The 23,650-nt window shown below is 41.3% G+C and overlaps 1 protein-coding gene across 1 annotated transcript in view; it reads left to right on the top strand.

Annotated features, from left to right (window-relative positions):
* The window catches only part of LOC103672843 (transmembrane 9 superfamily member 2-like), a 73,379-nt gene that overhangs the window by 31,493 nt on the left and 18,236 nt on the right, over positions 1–23,650 (top strand). Inside the window, exons 8-13 of the mRNA XM_040627818.1 lie at positions 8,125–8,204; positions 11,154–11,262; positions 11,915–12,047; positions 13,116–13,235; positions 13,437–13,494; positions 21,804–21,963. Coding sequence (XP_040483752.1) covers positions 8,125–8,204; positions 11,154–11,262; positions 11,915–12,047; positions 13,116–13,235; positions 13,437–13,494; positions 21,804–21,963 — 660 coding nt within the window. The remainder of the gene's footprint in view (positions 1–8,124; positions 8,205–11,153; positions 11,263–11,914; positions 12,048–13,115; positions 13,236–13,436; positions 13,495–21,803; positions 21,964–23,650) is intronic.

Consider the following 23,650-nt stretch of genomic DNA (forward strand, 5'->3'; position numbering starts at 1 on the left):
CGGGGTTAGGGCTCCACCCCTTGTTTCTTAACAGGTCTCCATCCTGGAAGCTCTTCCAGAGGAGGGAATTATCTCCCTCTCCCGCTGAAGCTCATTTAGGGTGCTTAGAAGGCCCTCGGCTTCAAGAAGTGGCACGATGGAAAAAACCAGACATGTCCGAGTTTGAATTTACGAGCTGTGTGACCTTGGGCAGGGTACTCGGCGCCTCTTTTTTCCTAATCCGTAAAATGGTCATAAAATTGTTACCTCCGGTGATCACTATCAGGGATATGTGAGCTAACATAGACCGCTGAGCACGGGGCCTAGCCTGGAGTAGACACACAACGTTTCTTTCTTGCGGGTATAGGAGCATGTGATTCATGTGGCTCACACCACGGTAGCTCATACCACACCTCGATCTGAGCACCAGAACGTTGCTGTTGTAGGTGGGGGAGGGTGTCAGGAAGAGTGGCATTGTATAGCTCTGGCGCTGTTCATTTTATTGTCTTTAGTTGAAAAAGGCTTTTTTTTTTTTAACCCAATGATAATGAGACACATCAATATTTCCCAAAGTGCATTCTCTAGAACACTAGTCCAACAAGTTTGGAAAATGCTACTTTCTACTACTTCCTTTCTTAGCTTCATAAAGCACATTAGTAAAATATTAAAATTCTCCTAGGGTGCCTGGGTGGCTCGGTCAGTTAAGCGTCCAGCTTCGGCTCAGGTCATGATCTCAGGGTCCTGGGATTGAGTCTTGCTTCGGGCTCCTTGCTCAGCGGGGAGTCTGCTTCTCCCTCTGCCTTTCCCCCTCCTCCTGCTCGTGCTCTGGCTCATTCTCTCTCTCTCTCTCAAATAAATAAATATAATCTTTATTTTAAAAAGTCTCCTAATAGAGAAACCTTTTGACTGAGTCTAACCCAGCATTTTACAGCTATAATTGGCTCTGGAGAATTCTTCTGGAGTACAATTTATGTTGCATCGTGGATGTCACTTTGGGTGTCCCAAGTGTACATGCTTGTTGCATCTTGGAGTAGCTCACAAAATCTTATTGAACCTATGACACAGCTTGAACTTTCAGTGGACAAATAAGGAACAAAGCTTCATACATTGCTAACTGTAATATAAAATAAACTGCATTATGGCTTATGAAGGATTTTGTCAACTCACTGGGTTGACATCATCATTTGTGGAAATGCTCCAGTGGTCATGACTATTTGAAGTGGAAATTGAGTTTGGATTTGAAAACCACTCTTTTTCACCCTCCAGTTAAATAATCAATTCAGGTCAATGTTATCAATGGATGTTAAAATTGGAGGTGAATGAGTATTGAGGAAACTGGTTACTCTCACCCCGCAGATGACTTGTTAATTGCAGAGGGGAAAATATAAAACTGAGCGGGTGGGTGAGGAAGTAAGTGCGCACGAGTTCATACCAGTACCTCGGACTGTAACTCAGTACTGCAGTGTTCGGTCTAGCCCTCTCCCCTTGCTCGTTAGTAACTTCTTTCTCTGACACTGAGAAACCTGGCCTCTATCGTCTACACTATGTTGACTTACTTGTTCAACCGTAGCATACACGTAGTGTCAGCACTGATAAGCCGTACCCCTGTGAGAGACACATTAACTAGGATGCCGTTTTTTGGTATAGCACTTGTTTTGGTAAAGAAATACCTTATGTTCTTTTATCTTGTACCAAGTCTTTGAAATCCAGCATATGTGTTACACTTACAACTCATCTCACTCAGGACCAGCCACATTTCAGGTGCTGAATAGCCTTAGGTGACTAGGGGCCGCCATCTTGGTAAAGATCTAGACCTCCACATTTCCTGGGAGTTTCCCCTTTGGTCTGTGCTTCCACATGTTTTCCCCCTTTTTGCTGCTCCTCGCTCCCAGGACAGAAGATCCCACCAGGTCCTGTGACATGGATGGATTCCAGGCCCTTGGTTGGGTGAACTACACTGTCTCCCCCTCGTACAGAGTGCGGAAGCCTTCCATGTACCTCTGGCCCACAAAGTCATTCTTGGGGTCTGCAGGGGAGGGGTACACACAATCCTAACACGGGGATGGGGCCAGGGGGACATGGACAGGAAGCCAAACTTGATGCACGTGTCAAGCCACTTACAGATGTCAGTGCCACGCAGCAGCTGGGACTCCACAGCCACCTGGGCTGTGACCTCCCTCCTCCTGGCCTTCCTCCTTCACCTTAGACCTCCTTGTACCTCCTCTACAGCCACCTGCAAGCTGCTGTTGGGAAGCAGAGCCCATGGTCGCCGGCTGAGACTGTGGGCCTGAGCCCCTGCTCAGGCAGCTACTAGCTACAGAAAGGTCCAGAGGCAATATACTTTTTAGTTTAAAAAATTCTGTCTTTTTGTTTTTTTAGTGAAGCATCGTGTGCACTTTATGTTTTCAGAAAAGGATTCATGTTCCCAAATGGGTATAAAGTTGGGAGTTTATATAGCAAATTTGTTCAGAAGTTACTGAAGGATGGGTCGTAAAGATTAACATCCGAGTGAAGACCTTTTATTCATCCATTTATATGACAAATATTTATCGAGTGCCTATTATAGGCCTGGCATGGGAATTTTTATAAAGTACTTGCTTTAACTTCATTTCTCACAATAGTCCTCTGAAAGCAGGTACTATTTTAAATCTCCATTTTATAGAAAATAAAACCGAGAGTGAGAGAGGGAAAGTCACTTGCCCAAGGTCACAACTGTAAAGGATTATAAACCAAGATTAGTTTGACTAGAGAGTCCAGGCTCTTAATGCAGCCTCTAAAATACACGGTGTGACTTTAAAATGGGAAGGAATGACGATGGGTGAATTGTCCAAGACGGCTTTATAAGAGAGGGGCCTTGAGCTGGGCTTCTAAGGATGCTGTGTGTGATTTGGATAGAAGGGACAGAGGTGTGTGAGGCATTATGGGAAGGCCAATGGACTGAATTAAGAGACCCGGATTTTAGGAATTTGGAGAGCTGAGGTAGGGCTTTCTGGGTAAGGTTGTACATGGTGTCTGTGGGGAACAGCAAACAAGTGTCCAATTGAAACAAAATTGTTTTCATTTGCTTATCTGTTCATCAAAGGACATTAAATGCACTTTATGTGCCAGGCGTTAGGTGGTGGTCTGTAAAGGCCAAAAAGATTCAGTCTAACACTCTAGACTTTAATCGTTTATATAGTATTGGTAGAAAGGTTAGAAACAACCACAAGGGCCAGATTTTGAATGGACTTAAGTGCCAGGCTAAGGTATTTCTATTCCCAATACTTTTATTTCAGAAACTTATTGTTTTTATACCACCAACCAAATGTTTTTTTGGTTTCTTTCTAACCCCAATACTTTTAGCTATGTATGTGACTTATATAAGCTTTATTTGTGGGCTAGCCTGGGACCCTAGCCACATTTATAGCATTGCTCTTTTTCCTCCAAAATATATTCTTGATTTGTAGGGTGCATGGGCCACTACCTGATTTGAGAAGCGGGAAGTTTTGGTATTTTGGCGCTCTCTTGCCTCAAACTCATACTGTGACCTTGAGCAAGTTCATTTTCCTCTCTGGACTTCAGTTTCCCCATAATAAAATGAGAGAGTTGAAACGGATCAACAGTTCTCAACCCTATCACACTGATGTCCTCTTTTATTTATTTATCTATTTAAAAGATTTTATTTATTTGAGAGATAGCACCTGTGCTCGTGTTTGGAGGAGGTGGTTTGGGGGGGTGGGAGGGGGGAAGCAGACTCTGCTCTGAGCTCGGAGCCCCACATGGGGGCTCAATCCCACAACCCTGAGATCGTGAGCCGAGCCGAAACCGAGAGTCAGACACGCTCAACCGACTGAGCCGCCTAGGCGCCCCTGATGTCCTATTTTCGTAGCAAATGTTTTTGTAGTCTCCCTTTGCTACTGTGAATTCATATTTACAGATACAGATGATTAAACCTGTCTATACAAGTAGTTTCAGTAAACATCAGCATAACACCCTAACTACAATATAAAATAAACAAAAAGAAAATAACTTCTAATAAAATAACGTGTAGTTCAGTATATATTTCAGCCCCTGTCAGATGTGTGCACCGATGTGTATAATCACTGTAAATGTGACAGCTGTGGATGCAGATGAAGAAGAGAACATTGTACACAGGTAGCTCGAGTGCGCCGTGTTTCCAAATGACGGCATGATTTTCAGAAATGCTGATCAGTTTTGGTCAAGTTTCAAACGAGGGGCGCCCGGCTGGCTCAGTCGGTAGAACATGCCACTCTCGATCTTGGGCTTGTGAGCTCGAGCCCCATGTTGGGCAGAGAGATTACCTGAAAAAAGAAAAACTGTAAAAAAAAAAAAAAGTTTCAAGGGGCACCTGGGTGGCTCAGTGGGTTAAGTGGCTGCCTTCGGCTCAGGTCATGGTCTCAGGGGCCTGGGATCCAGCCCCGCATCGGGCTCCCTGCTCAGTGGGGAGCCTGCTTCTCCCTCTCCTTCTGCCTGCCGATCCCCCTGCTTGTGCTTTCGCTCTGTCAAATAAAAAGAAAAAAAAAGTTTCAAATCGAACATAATACTGTTTTCCCTCAATTTACATGGTAGTTGCAGTCCTTGAAAAAGTCAATGTATATGAAAAACGTGTAAAAATATTTTATCTGTAAAATGGGATTAGAATCTAGGCACGGATCATAATTTTTAAAAAATGTTACTTATTTTTCAAGATTTTATTTATTTGTGACAGACAAAGCATGAGCAGGGGGAGGGGCAGAGGGAGAAGCAGGCTCCTGCTGAGCAGAGAGACCCATGCGGCACTCGAACCCAGGACCCTGAGATCATGACTTGAGCTGAAGGCAGACACTTAACCGACTGAGCCACCCAGGCGCCCCACAGATCTTAATCCTGAGCAGTCTTTCCGTCGCGCCACATAGGATGGCTCATTTGTTAAGTTTTTCTCAGTTCGTTGCTGTGCTGGTCTCCCAGGGCCCTGTGCGAGGTCGCGCATTCTATGCTGCGAACACCCGGAGCATCCCTACATATTTTCATTCTGTCCCCTAGGGGGTGCTGCTCCCCATGTTGAAAACATCTGGACTAGAGGAAGCCCTGGCTGGCTGCCCATTTGATTCTCCCAGCCCCTGCCTGAATATTTATTGAGTGAGATCCATCGTGGGACACTGTCAGGACTCAAGAAGTCCTGTGTGTGTTTCTACCTTTGCTTCTCATGCCTCCAGTATGAACATTAAGGACTTGCTCACCTCATATGGTCTTAGGAGAATTGCTATGTCTTAGAAAAGACTGAAACTCTGGCATGGAAAGAAGCAGACTAATTCCTTAGTTTTCAGTGGATTAAGGAAATAGGTTCCACCACTTAGTTATCTGTCTGCATTTGTCATTTTGTTCTCAAATGTGCCTTAGGATTTTTAAAAATAGTTTCTTATTTCCTTAGGGAAGAGTAATATGTGTTATGGTCTGTTATTTCCAGCAGATGGCAATGTTTGGTGCAAAAACTGTTAGGTTTGCCAACTGCAGATTTTTCTGGACTCTCTTTGTATTTAAAATCCAAACTTCAGGATGCATATGTGAAAGTATCTCTCCTTTTTGAAAGACTTGCTATGAGTTAACTTGCTTAAGGCAATGGATAGGCTGGTAAAGAAGATGTCTGTAATTCCAATTTTTACAAATTAAATCACATTTTACTATGGAAACAATATTTTAATAGAATGGCTAAGATACATGCTTTTATGCAATGAATATTTATCCCTTGATTTGTCTATAAATTCTTATTTCCTTATAGGTTTTATTTTATTTTTATTTTCTTAAAGATTTTATTCGTTTGACAGAGAGAGCACAAGTAGGGGGAGTGGCAGGCAGAGGGAGAGGGAGAAGCAGCCCCCCCCCCGGGGGGGGGAGCAGGGAGCCTGATGCAGAGCTTGATCCCAGGACCCTGAAATCATGATCTGAGCCAAAGGCTTAACCGACCGAGCCACCCAGGCGCCCCTTCTTATAGGTTTTAAATAATAATTTATTTTGAAACAGTTTCGGATTACAGAAAGATTGCCAGAACACTACAAAGAACTCCCGTAATCCTTTTCATCAGATGCCCCAATTGTTACCCTTTTACTCATGTGCTGCATTGTTTACCCTTCTCTTGTGTCCATCAGCATTAGTGTTTCTCTGAATCTTAGAAGAGCTAGGTGTCCCATCACCCCTAAACCCTCCAAAGTCTTTACCCTGAACAAGATCCCTTTCCTACTAGCATAGCCTATCCCTCCATAGAACTCTCCAAATCAGGAATCTGCATTGGTATCACATGACCATCCGGTCCACATCCATCCGTTCGCATGTCGCCACCTGGCCAACAATGTCACTTTTCCCCTTTGTGGTTTGAGATCCTACCTGGGAGTATGTGTTGTTTCGTTTGTGAGCTCCAGTCCAGACTGGTTCTTCTGTCTTTCTTGGTCTTTCACGTCCTTGACATGTTTGTGGAGTAAAGACTTTACAATCTGCAGGATGACCATTAATCTGGGTCTGATGATTCATGGCAGAGATTACGTGGCACAAGTGATGCTGCTCGTTACGAGGCCCGTGATGTCAATCAACCTGCCTCATCACTGGTGATGGTAACCAAGATCTCCTGGTCATCAGGTTTTAACTAAAATCCACCGTAGAATTAGAACCCAATTAAAATCTATCATTTGAATTTTTTAAATTTTTATTTAAGTAGGCTCCATACCCAATGTGGGGCTCGAACTCGCAACCCTGAGATCAAGCGTCGCATGCATGTTCTACCAACTGAACCAGCCAGGTGCCTCTTGGGTTTTTTTTTTTTTTTAAAGCAGTACATATTAGGGGCACTTGACAGGCTCAGTTAGTAGAACATGCAGTTCTTGATCTCACGGTCGTGAGTTCAAGCCCCATGTTGGGTGTGAAGGCTACTTGTAAAAAGAAAAGAAAAAAAAAAGCAGTGCACATTGAGTTTCTCCATACTCTAACTTTAAACTTCAGAAAAAAACACCTAACAAACACCTACTTTTATTTTATTTTGTTTTTTATTTAAATTCAAGTAATTAACATATAATGTATTATTGGTTTCAGAGGTAGAGGTCAGTGATTCATCAGTCTTATATAACACCCAGTGCTCATTCTATCACCTGCCCTCCTTAATGCCCATCACCCCGTTAGCCCACCCCCTTCCCTCCAGCAACCCTCAGTTTGTTTCCTAGAGTTAAGAGTCTCTTATGGTTTGTCTCCCTCTCTGATTTTTGTCTTACAAACACCCAATTTTAAATAAGTAATTTCAAACATTACTTGGTCAATTTGTACCAGCATTTTCCTTTCGCTAAGACTGTATTATTGATCTGAGGGGTGATTACTCTGAATTAATGGTGTAAGTGTTTATGGGGGTTACCAGTTAAGATCTTCATCCACTGCGGCTATTTTGCAAGAAAGCTACTGACGGTTTGAGTTTGATCACGCATCAGCAGAAACAGCGTGACTGGTAACTATATTTTCTTGTGGTTTATTCAGTATTGAAAATTACAATATTTGAAAACAAAACATCTTTTATAAACTTGTTGCTACTACATCTCAAAATACTTAACATATAAAAACGTAGGGGTGCCTGGCTGGCTCAGTCAGAAGAGCATGGGACTTGATCTCGGGGTTGTGAGTTTGAGCCCCACGTTGGGTGTAGAGATGACTTTTTAAGCAAATAAATAGATAGTCCGTTTTATTTTTCAAATTTTATTTATTTGAGAGAGAGAGAACACACACAGGTAAGGGGAGGGGCAGAGGGACAAGCAGACTCCCTGCTGAGTGTAGAGCCCATCTCAGGGTTCGATCCCAGGACCCTGAGATCATGACCTGAGCCGAAGTCAGAAGCTTAATTGACTGAGCCACTCAGGCGCCCCTAGATAGTCTGTTTTTTAAAAAAAGGTTGCTACCTCTGGTGAACAGCAGCAAGCTAAAATTACTTTCTTCCTAGTGCCTTCCTGAAATGAAGAAGAATATCAGTTAATAAAAATTAGATAAAAATGCCAGGGTACATCTCATTATTCCATGAAGTTAGTAGTAAAGAAATGGAGAAAGCACATGCAGAATAACTTTCTGTCTGTTTTAGGATTATAACCAGCAAAAGGTCAGTGTAAGTTTGGTCATATAATTGTGTATTTTTGTTTTTAGGAAAACAAAAGCATCAAGTGGGCATCTAGATGGGATTACATTTTGGAGTCCATGCCTCATACCAACATTCAGTGGTTTAGGTAAGTACTTTAGTTTTATTTTTTTATTTTTCAGTTTATTTATTTTTTTTTAGTAATCTCTACCCGCAGTGTGGGGCTTGAACTCATGACCCCGAGATCAAGAGTCACGTGCTCTTCCAACTGAGCCAGCCAGGCGCCCCTACGTAAGTATACTTTATGAAACAAAGAATACCTAGCTTAAGGGGGGGAAATGTAAATATATATTTGTATTATATATACATATTTGTATATTTTTAAAGGTTTTATTTATTTTAGAGGGAGAGCGGGAGCAGGGGGAGGGGCAAAGGGAGAGGGAGAGAGAGAGAATGTTAAGCAGACTCCCCACTGAGCATGGAGCCCCATGCAGGGCTCCATCCCAGAACCTCGAGATCATGACCTGAGCCCAAATCAAGAGTCGGAGGCTTAACTGACTGAGCCACCCAGGCGTCCCTGTACATATATATTTTTAAAAATTATTTTGTTACCAGAGATGATCTTGAGTGACATTTTTTCTTAGTCTGTGTCTAGTTTCCCCTCTCCATCCCCCCCCACATACCCAAAGAAAAAGTAAAAAAGGAAGATGTGTCTTAAATATACAGACGTTTATGCTGAAGGGAAAGAGCAGCTTGAGATGTCAGAGGGACTACGCTTCTTGCAAAGAATACTGAGGTGGGAAGTGGACAGGGGATGACAGCAGAAGTGGACAGGACACAAGAGATTAAAGGAAAACAGAATAGAGACTTGTGTTTGTGGGTTCAGAAAGTCTGAGTGAACCGGAGAGTGGGCAAAGCAGTAACCAGCTGGGGTGGAGAAAAGTTGGGATGTCTCAAAGACTGGGAAGAGGGCCAGGAAGAAGGCGAAGGGATGAGAAACCAAAACTCTTCAAGGGGATGTTCCCTCAGCAGGTCAGATAACGGAGAGGACTGTGTGGAGATACGATCAGGGAGTGAAGGGCCGCTCATTCCCCTGGTGTTCTTGCCAGTCCTTGTTGGGCGGCCGGGTACTCTGCTGGGTTCTGAGACAGTGTGAAGGAGGCACACGGGCTTCTGCTCCCATGAAGCTTACTACGTTCTAGTGGATTCAGGGGGAGGTGCTGGATTCCTCAGGAGTCGTCAACAGGGCCAGACCACAGCATTAGAAGTTTCAACCTGAGACGGAGGGCTGGACCAGCTGACAACGTGATGGTTAGGCCAAGTACTGAGGGAGGGGCAGGGTGTTAGCTCAATTTGGGGTGGAAGAAGACTATAAAAGTAAAAATGAAAGTAAGGAAAGGTGTGATTCTGAGTATGGTCTTTTGAGGTGATGATTTTCCTTATATTACCATTGCCTTTAAAGTGAGAAGAGCGGGGCACCTGGGTGGTGCAGTTGGTGAGTGTCTGACCCTTGGTTGTGGCTCAGGTCATGATCTCAGGGTCATGAGATCGAGCCCTGCATTGGGCTCCATACTCAGTGGGAGTCTGCTGGAGATTCTCTCTCTCCTTCTCCCTCTGCCCTTACCCCTTGCATGCATTCTCTCTCTCTCTCTCTCTAGATAAATGAATCTTAAAAAAAAAGTGAGAATAGCATCCCCCACTCCTATTTTTCTAGACTTGTTCCTTCTTCTATTCCTGCTCTCCCTCCTCCTTCTCTTCTTCATTATTATGATCGTATCATAGCTTTTCCACAGAGTTTTGTTTGGGCAACTGTCCAGGTCCCATTTTGTTACACCCCCAGCAGTCTCTTCAGATAAAATTTGTGTAAATGGTTTCTCCAAAGGAATTGTGAAAGCAAAGGGCCTCTGGATACACTGTGGGGGTTAATCTCTAGTAGTAGTGATATTTATAGTGTAATGAGGAATGTACTTTAGTTTCTGTCATGAGCTGATTTACTCACGACATTTAACAGACCCTTCGACATCAATCATCTTTTTAAAAATTTTCAATTGAAGTCTAGTTGACATACAATATTATTAGTTTCAGGTGTACAGCATAGCGATTTGACAATCCTGTACTTTGCAAGATGCTTATCATGATAGGTGTAGTTACCATCTGTCACCATATACAGTTATTACAGTATTATTAACTATATTCCCTGTTCTGTACTTTTCATCCCCAGGGCTGGCTGACTGGCTTATTTATTTATTTATTTATTTATTATTTATTTATTTATATCAGAAAGGCTAGTTGACACACAATGTTACACTAGTTTCAGGTGTACAACGTGGTGATTCAGCAAGTCTATACGTTCTGCCGTGCTCCCCACAAGTGTGGCTGCCATCTGTCCCCATACAGCGCCATTACAGTACCACTGACTATATTCCCTATGCTGTGCCTCTCATCCCTTGACTTACTCATTCCATAAACTGGAAGCCTGCACCTCCCACTCCCCTTCACCTGCTTTGCCCATTCCCCCCACCACCTCCCCTCTGGCAGCCACAGACATCAATCATCTTATTGGCATCTTTCTAAAACAGTGCTGGACTTTTCATAGGTTCTGGTGAAACTTTGTTGACGGGTCTGGGTTTGGCTGGGTGGTGGCATGCCACAGGTACTGGTTTTGATTTGGGGATAATTTTTAAGTTTTAGTTTTAGTAACAGTAAGAGCTGGTAGGTAAGTTGTCCATGGGGTCATTACCCTGAAACTCGTAGAATGATAAAAAGACTACAACCTTGGCCTATCAGCTAAGAAGTCAGTCAGCCATTAGTTCAATCTTGACTCCTGAACTTTCGTACTCAGTTGCTTGCTCTGGAACTGAGTTTCTGTTACTTCTCCTTGCTTCTTTTTGGGAATGTACTCTTAAAAAAAATTCTAAAATCACCTTAAGAATAGTGTTGCTTCTATTGCTTTATTTGATCTAAGCTTCACCTTGGAAAACTGATGAACATAATGATAATTTGCATGTCTGTCTTTTATACGTACACACATTTTCTTTTCATTGTTCAAATAAGGAACTTGAGATTTAACTTCTCTTTTCTTCCTTAAATTTTCTAGTATTATGAATTCCTTTGTTATCGTGCTGTTCTTGTCTGGGATGGTGGCTATGATTCTATTAAGAACTCTCCATAAGGATATTATCAGATATAATCAGGCGAGTTTTTCTGTAAGTAAAAACGCACATATTTGATTCAGCACGTATTTGAATGCCTACGCTGCCCAGTTGTCAATGTTATATTTGTACTTGGAGTATGTAATACCTTGAATACAGCATATTTTCAAGGTCTAGTTGTTTTGCCTATTATACCAAATCAGAAATTATGGAGTTGTGTAGATTTTTAAAAAGTACAAGTAAGCTTATTAGAGAAGGATTTGTTATCCACTCTGGTTCTATTCCTTTTTATATGTTTCTGAACTTTCAGAATATTATTATTTAAGGTTTTCATTCATTTGGAGCATGAGATAAATATACCAAACATTGCAAAATGCTATCATTTAGGTTAAATTTAGTTTTATCCCATTTATGCTGTTTTGACTCATAATCATTTGCATATTGGTAAATTTTAAATATCTATAAAATTGGTTGAATTCCTTCCGTATGTGAAATCATTTTGCTTTCTTCATGAAATTAAGCCAGGTGTGTGCCCTCTTACTCGAGTAAGGGAGCGACACACCTTCCAGAGACCTGCTGTATCCAAAATGAGCTATTGGTTGCCAGTTAATCTATTTTTAGAGGGAAATTCATTTTCATCTAACTTTCAGAGTTTAGGTAACTTTCTGTCATAGCGTGTGTTTACCAAAGACTTTCTCATATGCAGGAAGAGATCCAGGAGGACTTCGGTTGGAAGCTGGTTCATGGGGATGTGTTCAGACCTCCAAGGAATAGAATGCTGCTGTCAGCTTTCCTGGGTCAAGGAATACAAGTTTTGATTATGACGTTTATTACCTTGTGTGAGTAGGCCCAGATCAATAAGTGTCATCTTAAACACTCTTAGTCAACTCCTGACGTATGTTACATTTTGACCCATGTGCACGCAAGGACTTTGAAAATACCCTGAAGTTTAAGAAAATGTATGTTTTATAGCACTTACATTTCCATCTTCTCAAATTAAGGGTAGGGGTCTGAATATGTTCCTACGTCAGGGACCTTTCATGGCTTTTTCAGTTCTGAAAAATTTATTGTAATGTCCAATACACATATTCGTCGCTTTGCAAAATAGATGCTTTCTTGAAAACTAGCATGTGGGTAGAAGCATATTTAACGTGGACTAAGGGAATTCATAATTAACAACTAGCATTTTGAAATGCTATGGCCGGCCGAGGTGCTGGTCTTTAAATGTATAAACACAATGGCATCTTCAGTAGTCTTACAATGACTGATAAACCCTGGCTGCCTTCTTCTATAAAGTAAAAATGGAGCTTGTCAGGTTTTGATAGCCAGAGTGGTGATTTTCATAAACAAGCTATTGGAAAAAAAAAAAGAAAGAAAAAGAAAGAAAGAACAAAAGAAAGAAAGAAGGAAAGAAAGAAAAAAGGCTTATTAGGTGTCTCACGTATCAGTGATAATTTCAAAATTCAGCTTTTAAGGTTGTATTTTCCTGAGACCAAGTCTCACTTTGATTTTTCTTTTTATTCCTCCCCTTGAATAAAAGGAAGCAGAAGGGAATTTTTGTGGGGAAAAATGATTTGCTGTTTAGGGAGTGATCCTGGAGTAGGGGTGGGGGAGTTCGTTTGTTTAATCTTGATTTAAACAGTGAGATTAAAGACTAGACCCCACTTGGAAACTGACTTCATTTGCCCGGTATTGAAAATCACACCTTTTTGTTAAGAAAAAATTGTCATTAGCTAAGTGAATAACAGTCATTCACAGTGTCACTTGAGTCCTCACACCACAGAATTTCCCCGTGTGCTGTTACACGTAATGTGTCTTAATAAGCGGGTCTTTAATTTATTATAAAGTCTTGTGTGCTGCTGAGGCTTTATTGTCACTGCTTTGATATTTCTGTTTTGTACCTTTAGTTCTAGCTTGCTTTGGTTTTCTTTCCCCCGCCAATCGGGGGGCCTTAATGACCTGTGCCGTCGTGTTATGGGTCCTCCTGGGAACCCCTGCTGGATATGTGTCTGCTAGAATGTATAAGAGTAAGTATTGCAACTGTTATCATTCCAGTTAGTTGGTGTATTAAACGTAGAAATTAAAAGGCCGTAAAAGAAAACATTTAAAAATTGCATGGGGCATTTTTGCCGGCCTATCAACATGTAATTGGGCCCTGGGTATAAAGTACTTGTAAAGTGGACTAAATGAGTTGCCACCGTAACTATTTCTGTCTTTTCCTTCCTCAGCACTTAAAGGTGTTAACTGGAAGTCAAATTTTTTGCTGACAGCACTATTATGTCCTAGGTTAGTATTGCTCGTTCTCTTTTCTCTACACAATTATACTCTTGCTTAGACTTCATCTTGGAAAAAATCACTGTGCGCGATAATGAGGAGGAGAAAGGAGATGAGTGACCACTGTGTTTTCTGTAGCGCCAGCATTCTCTCTCTGCGGTATCTGCATTGCTTTCATCTTTTTGTACATCGTAACCTCTAGCACAAAGAGATGGCCGTGGAGCCACTGTATTCGATTTTGATCTTTGGTTCGGAAGCAGATTTCATAAATGCGCATCTCGGTTATATAGCTTGCATTATAGATCATGTTAGAATGGCAATTTCCGTACTACCTTGTGTTTTTCCCCTAGTCACTGGCTTCCGTGATCCTTTCTTCCTGTCTCCCCTAGTTCCTGGGGTATCATTAGTGACTGCAGTTCCCATGTAGAGTCATTGTCCCAGTGGGAGCGGACAGGGCTGCACAGTGGTGGGATTGGTGGCCAAGCCAGGGAGCAAGTGTTCGAGGTCACATCGGAAGTCAGTGACAGAGCCCAGGCTATACATAAGCGAATGTCCCCCCTACATCCCGTCCAGGGCTCTTCCCATTGAGCCTCGCTGATGAAGTGCTGACTTTGGATTTCTTTTTTTTTTTATTAAGATTTTGTTGGAATTCTTCTTTTTAAATATTTTATTTATTTATTTGAGAGAGAGAGAGATTGAGAGAACGAGTGGGAGGAGGGGTAGAGGGAGAGCCCGATGCAGGACTCGATCCCAGGACCCTGGGATCATGACCTGAGCTGAAGGCAGACATTTCACTGACCGAGCCAGCCGCCTGGGCACCCAGCACTTTGGGTTTCATCTCCTTAGTTAGCCTGGGCTACCATAACAAAATGCCATAGACCGGGATGTGTGTGGGGGGGGTGTTTAAACAATAGAAATTTGATTTCTCACTGTTCTGGAGGCAAGGATGTTGGAGATCAGGGCACCAACAAGGTCGGGTCCTGGCGAGAGCTGTCTTCCAGGCTTGCAGATGACTGCCTTCTTACTGTTTCCTCACATGACAGGCAGAGACGGTGAACTCTCGTGTCTCTTCTCATAAAGGCACCGATCTCATCATGAAGGCCCTACTCTCATGACCTCATCTAAGCTGAATCACCTCCCAAAGGCCTCACCTCCAAATACCATTTCATTATGGATTAGGGCTTCAACATATGAATTGTGGGGGAGGACACCATGCAGTCCATAGCACGTTTCATTTCTAATACTCTTTCCTTGATACGTTATGAAGGACGGTTTCGTTTTTTTTTTTTTTTTAAGGAAAAAGTAGTGGATTATATCTTAATTGTCATGTGGTACTTTAATTCCTATTTGTTACGAAGTTCTCACGTCCGTGATGCTAGGAGTATGTCACAATGGTGGAAGAGGTCCTATAGTGAAAGTTAAACATGGTAAATTCAGTTATGTTATATTCTGATTAGTGACACAGTGAGAGCCGATGTGGTACTAATGCTCTGTGAACGCATGTCATGCAGTAAATCATACAATGCTGTGATGTGTTCTGTAGACCCATAACCGTTCATCTCCATGTGGCTGGCTTCTCTCAAAAGTCCAGGGGAAAAAAAGATTAGATCATTGAAAGGATTGAACGTTACAAGTTTGCACATCAAATCCAGGAAGCTCAGAATTTTTGACTTATTTAAAATAAGGACAATACAATCCCCCTCCCCTTCCCCACCTTGAATAGAGCCATCTGCTTTTCCTATAACTCTTTTCAAGGGAACTAGAATGGGTGGTCTTTTCTGAGGTGAATGCTTTCTTACATTTCTGTAAGAAAGCGATGTCCTTGACAATACTTCAGATAGTTGTTGCTTCAAGTTCAAGACTCAGATGAATCTAAAACTGAATAAATTTGGCAATGAAGTGCCATTGTGCAAAAGTCATTATACTGGATTGTAATACAAGAGATATTACATGCGGGAGCCAGTCAATAAGCCATTCACTATTCTCTGCATTATTTAGTTACTCATTCAACAGACTTATTGTGGTCTTTTTTGTTTTGTTTTGTTTTTGTTTTTACTATATTTAAGGCATTATGCTAGGCACTATAGAGGAAATAAATACAAATTGCCCCTGAATCCCTGCCTTCGTGGCTCAAGATGAATAATAATGGCCCATTTTTCATCACACAGATGTTCCATCTTATTGCAAAAAGAAGTCACATCATTGAAAGAGAAGATGTAAAAGAATTAGAATATACCGTATCACTAAGCTTGATTAGCCAAATTAAACAATTAATGTCTGAAAAGCATTAGCATTCACGATGCACTATGAGCTGTTTTCATCATGTTTTCTATGGGATTAATTTTGAAGGCTGTTTTACACAGAAAAATTTAAAAATTTGAGTAGAAATCCATAATAACATGGCTCAGGTTTACATGGACTATGAAATGACGCAGTGTCAAGCCACAGTTTTGTAAAAGTAAAAAACAAATTTAAATTTGAAAAGCAAATTTACATAATGGTGGCTGCGTCCTGGGTGGGTTTTTGGGTGGCTGGGGGACAGGAGTGTGAAGGAGACTATTTATATCAGACTTACTTTTCACTCTTTTTTTTAACCTTTTGCATCGTATACCATATGCATGTGTTACCTATTTTTATTTTAGTTTTATTATTATTATTTTTTTAAGTAGGCTCCACGCCCTGAGATCAAGATCTGAGTTGATATCAAGAGTCAGATGCTTAACTGACTGACCCACCCAGGCACCCCACCTATTTTTAAATAATTTCATTATAAACAACAATAACAACAACTCATAATCATATATTGAAGTGGAGAGGTAGTCATAGAAGCTACAAGCACAGGCTTTAGAGTCAGACACACACATACACACGCACGCACGCACGCGCGCTCCCATGCACACATACCCTACGCTCTACACACACATAGCAGTTCATTTCCCAGTTCTGCCGCTTCCTAGTTACCAGGCCTTGAGCGCGTTGTGAATAATGCTGCAATGAACATAGGGGTTCAGGCATCTCTTTGAGAGCTTTGCCTTCGGTTGTGTTAAATAGTTATTTTCTACTGCACCATTTTTATTCCCTTGTCATTTCTTCTACTATTTTTTTTTCAGTTATTTTCTTAGTGGTTACCCTACCGATTACAGTTAATGTGTCCATTTATACCAATCCGGTTTGGATTAATTCCAATTTAATTTCAATATTATACAAAAACTTTGCTCCTCTATAGCTCCTTACCCTCCTTCCTTCTTTGTGCTGTTATCGCCATTACAGATTATGTCTTAATACTTCGCATGCTCGTCAACACAGATTTATAATGATCGCATTATGCAGTTGTCTTTTAAATTAGGCAAAGAAGAGCCTCAGCTCATATTTACTGATCATGGAATGTTGGGCAAGTGGTTTTTACCTTTCTGATCTTGGCTTTCCTCATCTGTAGCATGCAAATCATGGTATGTCTACCTCATGGTTGCTGTGAGGATTAAATGGGATAATGTGTATAATGGATTTGAAAGAGTGCCTAGCATATACTGAGTGCTCAGTAAATGGTCGCTGTGGTTATTAGCTACTCTTGACTTCTGCTGTCATGCCTTTGCTCATGCTGTTCCATCTTTTTGTAATCACTCCTTTCCAATTCTCCAATGCCAAATTTCTAGTCTTTTTTATGTCCCAGCTCAAATGCCACCACTTCCATGTTCTGGAATTATACAGTGTCTATTATCATTATTATAACACTTGTCACAGTGTTCCTTAGATTGGAGTTATTTGCAATACTTCTTGTGCATTCTAAAACTCACGAGGGTGAGTACTACGTTGTATTCATTTCTGTATCTTTCTCAGCGTGTAGCCAAGTGCCTTATAGGGAGTATAAGTGCCTTATATGGAGTAAGCACTCAGTAAATATCTACTATATGAATGAATCAAGTGAATAATTTAAAAATGCAAAACAGATTTGGTTTCCTAGTTCTGTTAGTAGAACTGAATGCAATTTTAACGCAATAAACTAGACATGATACAAAGGAGATGTTTCCCTCAAGTGATTAAAGGGCTCTCTTAGGTAGATGGGAGAGAGAATCGTAAGGTGCTGGCTTTCTTATTTCTTAGAAAGTAGTAGGTTGAAAGAGAAGTTCAGTGCCTCATAGGATGTCAATGTGCGGGTAGCTCATATGTTGCCACAAATGGCTCGAAATTTAAAAGGAGAAGCATTTACTAATGAACATAGATGTTCCCTAAAAGAAATTGAAGAAAGTAAGATTATTAAACCATATACTTTTCCTTCATGTACCCCCAAAAGTGGTAGGTAGGAAAAGGAAGAGGTAGCCTAGTTTGATAGGCAGGGACCCAAACTTTACAATTAGAAAGAAGCAAGTCTGAATTCTAGCACCTTCCTGATTGTCCATTTCCTTGCCTATAGTGCCTGTGTCACAGAGTCGTTTAGAGAAGTAAATGAACTAATGGATTGTGAAATTGTTTTGTGAGCTATAAAGTATTTTTGGTCACTCTTTTCTGCCGTGTTCCTACTGCTCTGTGTTTATCATCTGCTACAGTATTTCCCATGTTGTATTGTAATTTATTTGTTTATCTCTGTCCCCCAGTAGACTGAGCTTTTCAGAGCCAGGGTTTTTATTTATCTTTGAATGCCAGGGTCTAACACAGAAGTACTCAATAAATGTTTGATGAATGTGTGAATAAATGCTTCAGGTAGGAGATGAACTCGGATGACCTCTTAAGTTTCCTTTTAGTTTTGCTGTTTAAGATTCCATGAAAAGGTCTAGAAATAATTAGAGATCAACAAAGGAAGAACTATTTAGAATATAAAAACTTGAAACTGAAGGGCAGTGACAGAATTGTTAAACACATATTAACATTCTAGAGTGTACTTGCAAAAGGGAAATTGTTGAGACGGGTTAATTGAGTTTATGTATAAGAAGGGAGGTTATGATTTGTCAAGTGAGAAGTAATTTTTCTGGCCATGGAATGATAACAGCTGAAATGAATCTCTCAAAAGCTAGGAAATTTGGCAGAGGAATATTGTGGCTGAACAAATTCATTAGAGCAGAAAAGTATTAAGAAACATTTGAAGAAGTGTGGTTAAATCATAGGAAACCAGACTCCCTTATTATGATGCCAGAAACTAATGAGACCGGAGGTGGAGGTTTACTGTTGTTGCATTTGTTGTTGCTTGAAAGGGCTTCAAACCACATCTCTGGCAGAAGCACGCATGAGCCTTTAAAAAGCACAATAGAGGTACCTACCGACATAGGTTTAGTCGGCAGCAGAGATTGTACACACAGCGGGGAGGGTGAAGCAGAAATAGTAACATGAAGAAATGGCTGAAGTTGGTTTATAATGAGAGATAAGGAACATTAAAAAAAATGGTCCTGAATAAGAAATTGGAGAAAGACGGCAAATAGGAGGGCAGCATTATATCCTAGAATTAGAATGGACCTTGAGAGAACTTCCAACTAAAGAATTAACCAGAAATTCCTTAAACAGGAGACCTCAGAGCCTTGGCTGGTGCATCACAACATGGCTGATGCCATATTCCCTCTCTCGTCTTTGACACAATGGCTGGGGGAAGAGAAGATAGACCTGATTGGTGGGGTGGGTTCCCACCATGGAGGCCATAGGATAGCACAGTGGAATGGAAACAGCTTGCTGGTAAAGAAACACACACACCTGAATTAGAATCCCAGCTCTGCCTCTTATCAGCTGTCTGACCTTGAGCAAATTACTTAATATTCCTAAAAGACGTGAAGAACTCTGTCTATTCAAGTGACTCCTATTTCTCTTGTGCCTGGGTTGTTCATCTAATTTTTCTTTCTTTCTTTTTGACCTGTTCGTTTTTTTCCCTCCAGTTTTATTGAGAACTGATTGACATCCATCCCTGTGTAAGTCGAAGGTGTACAGCATGATAGTTCAATTTACATATACTGTGCAATGATGACCACAGTCGGCTCAGCTCATGTCCGTCATCTCATATAGCTACAATAAAAGGCAAATAAAGAAGAAAAAAGGGGAAAAAATCTCTCCTTATGATGAGAATTCTTAGGATTTAAACTCTTAACTTCTCTGTCTATCACATAGCAGTGTTAGCGGAAGCCATCATGTTGTACATTACATCCCTCGTACGTACTTACCTTATCACTGGAAGTCTGTACCTTTTGACCACGTTCCTCCCCCTACCCTGGCCCCAGTTAACCACAAGTCTGATTTCTTTTTCTATGAGTTTGGTTTGCTTTTTTTTTTTTTTAAGATTTATTTATTTATTTATTTATTTGAGAGAGAGGGAGAGAGAGAGAGAGAGACAGACAGACAGACAGACAAAGAGAGCAAACAGGGTATGGGCAGAGGGAGAAGAAGAGAATCCCAAGCAGACTCCTCACTGAGCACAGAGCCCAACACAGGGCTTGATCTTATGACCCTGAGATCATGACCCGAGCCGAAACCAAGAGTCAGATGCTAAACCAGCTGAGCCACCCAGGTGCCCCGAGTTTGGTTTGCTTCTGTTTTTGTTTTATATTCCATGTGTAAGTGAGATTATATGGTATTTGTCTTTCTCTGACTTATTTCAGTTAGCAAAATGTCTTCAAAGTCCATCCATGTTGTCACAAATGGTAGGATTTCCTCCATTTTTAGGCTGAATAATATTTCAGCGTATATATACACCATAACTTCTTTATCCACTCATGTTTCAATGGGCACTTAGGGTGTTTTCATTTCTTCTCCTCCCCCTCCTCCTCCTCCTCCTCCTCCTCCTCGTCCTCTTCCTCCTAACGCTGCTTTCTAAGACATATCATTAGCTCTATGTTCTAGCCCTTTTACTGTGGTTTTCATTCCCCTTGTCGTATTTCTAATTCCAAAGAGCTCTTTTATTTCTCACCAGTCCTTAAAGTGTCATCTTGCTTCATGGCTGCAGTGGCTCTTGTAATCTCTTCGCGGATGTCAATCATAGGTTTTCCTTTCTAAAGTTTTCTTCTGAGCTACAGGGGCCTTCTCTAAGAGGCTAGACCCTCCAGTCTTCTGCCAGGATTGGGAAGCAAAGGTCTTAGGCTCTGCGGTGCAGGGGAGGGAATCTGCAAGTCTATGAGTGTCTTAGGCTGCCTTTCAACCAGTCCTAGTTCTAGCCACTCCTTCCCTCCCACTTATAGGGGTACCTGGCGCCACACATCTGTGAACCTTTTCTGGAGTTCTGTGCTATAACCTGAGTTGTCTTTCAGCTTTTCCTGCAGATGACTTGGGATACAGGTTTCCCGGTTGTACTAACCCAGCTACTACTTGTCCATCTGCTGTCTGCTTTCCAAAATTTGTTGCTAATGTCTTCTCTCCTGTATCCCCCATCCTTGTGTCTTTGTGCCCTTTTAAAGTTCCTTTACTAGCATTGTATCGGAGTTTTGAGAAGGGGGCAGAACTAAATGTATGATTTCAATCTGCCGGAAGTCTCTCAGTGCTTCATGTCTTTTATATACGTCATTTACATTTTAACCACCATCACCTTATGCACATGCTTACCACTTTGTATCTGGTCTCCTTGTCTCTAGTTTCTCTTCCCTTAGGTGTGTCCTTGGCCGTGCGGCAGACTCGTCTGCCCGGAAGGCTGCTCTATGTACCCCAGCGCTTTGAACGTAGAACCCCTTCAGCTGCCTCCTGATGCTACCGGGAGCAAGTCTACGTTCCTTACCCCGGCGTTCAAGGCCTTCCACAACCTAGCCTCTGCCCACCTCTTCACCCTCATCTTTTAGGCTTTCAGAAACACTCACATCCCTACCCATACCCATACTCACCTGTAGCTTAGACCAAGCTTGTCTGGAACAAATAAGGGCACAATAGCTGGGCTTGCCTGGTGATTTATCCAGTAGGTTCAGCAGCCGACCCGTTGATTTTGAGTGGCTGATTTAAAGCTCTTGTTTGAAGCGAGCACTTGGTTGACTTGAGGCTCCCAGCCCCTTTCAGTCTGGGATTCTAAAATCTGTTTGTAGTATATGCATTGTTCATAATTGTGTTCGCTGTATTGCACATTGAGTTTTTCCATGGTATGTTACTCCACACCTTACTTTTTTTCTGCTAGATTCTGGAGATGCAAAGATGAGGAGGATGTGGAAATGATGTCTTATAATGAACTGCTGCCTTATTATATGGTATGGGGTGTAAGCCCCAGCTCAATGGCTGGGTTTCCACAGGGAGACTTAATATTCTTCTAGGGTTTAGCCTTGTCATTTATCATACCCTTCCCACCAAAAGGATGTTCTGACATTCACATCAAGTATGATTATAACATTTTCCTGAAAGCGTATTATTTACTGATGACTTTTTTTTCTCCCTAGTGTCGTCTTTGTCGACTTCTTCTTTATAAACCTGATTCTTTGGGTGGAAGGGTCATCAGCTGCCATCTCCTTCGGTACCCTGATAGGTATCCTCGCGATGTGGTTTGGAATTTCAGTACCATTAACATTTTTGGGTGCATACTTGGGAAGCAAGAAAAAGGTAAATTTGTAAAATTCTGCTTTTGGCCATTGACTGATGTCTAAAATAATACCTCAACATGTATATTATTATACATGGCATGTGAAATGTACCATTGGTGAAAACTACAAAGAATAATCATTTTGGAATAAAAGATTTAAAATTTTTTTTAAATGAAACACAGTAACACTTCAAAAGACACTATTTAATGTATTTCCCACTTTATAGGTTGTTTATAGTTCTGTCTGTCTCTGTTGGGTGAAATTAAAGGGACATATTGTCGGAAGGCTGACTTTAACAAAGTCAGAAAAGTCATAAGATTATACAGTGGGGGAAGAAAGAAAAGATAGAGTCTGAAAAATATAGCTGTTCAGTTTATAGATCTGAAGTTAGTTTATTCCATGCATAGGGTAAAGGGGCAGGATATCAAAAAGACTAAACGAGGCCACACTGCAAAAGGATTGTGTAAAGATACAGTGTGAGTTTGCAGGAGAGAAATTAGATTAGACAAAACAGGAGTTAAGGGTTCCACACAGAGCAGAAAACAGAAAAATGTCTGAGAAGTACTGACACATTTTAAAAGAAATTCTTTTTCCCAAAATTTTATTTAAATTCTAGTTAGTTAACATGTAGTTTAATATTGGTTTCACGAGTAGAATTTACTGATTCATCACTTACATACAACACCCAGTGCTCATCACAAGTGCCTCCTTAATCCCCTGCCCCCATCTAGCCTATCCCCACCCAACTCCCTCCATCAACCCTCAGTTTGTTCTCTATCGTTGAGTCTCACGGTTTGCTTCCCTCTCTCTTTGTTCCCTTCCCCCATGTTCATCTGTTTTGTTTCTTAAATTCCGCATATGAGTGAGATCATATGGTATTTGTCTTTCTCTGACTGACTTATTTTGCTTAGCATAATACCTTCTAGTTCCATCCACGTGGTTGCACATGTCAAGATTTCATTCTTTTTGATGGCTGAGCAATATTCTGTTATGTGTGTGTGTGTGTGTATACCACATCTATATATATGTGTATATATACATACCACGTCTATAACTACTACTATCTATCTATCTATCTATCTATCTATATACACACATATACGACATCCTCTTTATCCATTCATCTGTTGATGGACATCTGGGCTCTTTCCATATTTTGGCTATTGTGGACGTTGCTGCTATGAACATTGTGGTGCATGTACCCCTTTGAATCTGTATTTTTATATCCTTTCGGTAAATATCTAGTAGTGCAGTTGCTGGGTCGTAGTGTAGTTCCATTTTTAACTTTTCAGGGAACCTCCATACTGTTTTCCAGAGTGACTGCACCAGTTTGCATTCCCACCAACAGTGCAAGAAGGTTCCCCTCTCTCCGCATCCCCGCCAACATCTGCTGTTTCCTGTGTTGTTAATTTTAGCCATCCTGACCAGCGTGAGGTGGTATCTCATTGTGGTTTTGATTTGTGTTTCCCTGATGATGAGTGATGTTGAGCGTCTTTTCACATGTCTGTTGGCCATTGGGATGTCTTTTTTGGAAAAATGTCTGTTCGTGTCTTCTGCCCATTTCTTAATTGGATCATTTGTTTTTTGGGTGTTGAGTTTGACGAACTGTATAGATTTTGGATACTAGCCCTTTATTAGCCATGTCGTTTGCAAATGTCTTCTGCCATTCTGCAGGCTGCCTTTTAGTTTTGTGGCTTCCCTTGCCG

Source organism: Ursus maritimus (assembly GCF_017311325.1).
Source record: "Ursus maritimus isolate PB19 chromosome X unlocalized genomic scaffold, ASM1731132v1 scaffold_X1, whole genome shotgun sequence".
In the NCBI taxonomy this organism is placed as follows: Eukaryota; Metazoa; Chordata; class Mammalia; order Carnivora; family Ursidae; genus Ursus; species Ursus maritimus.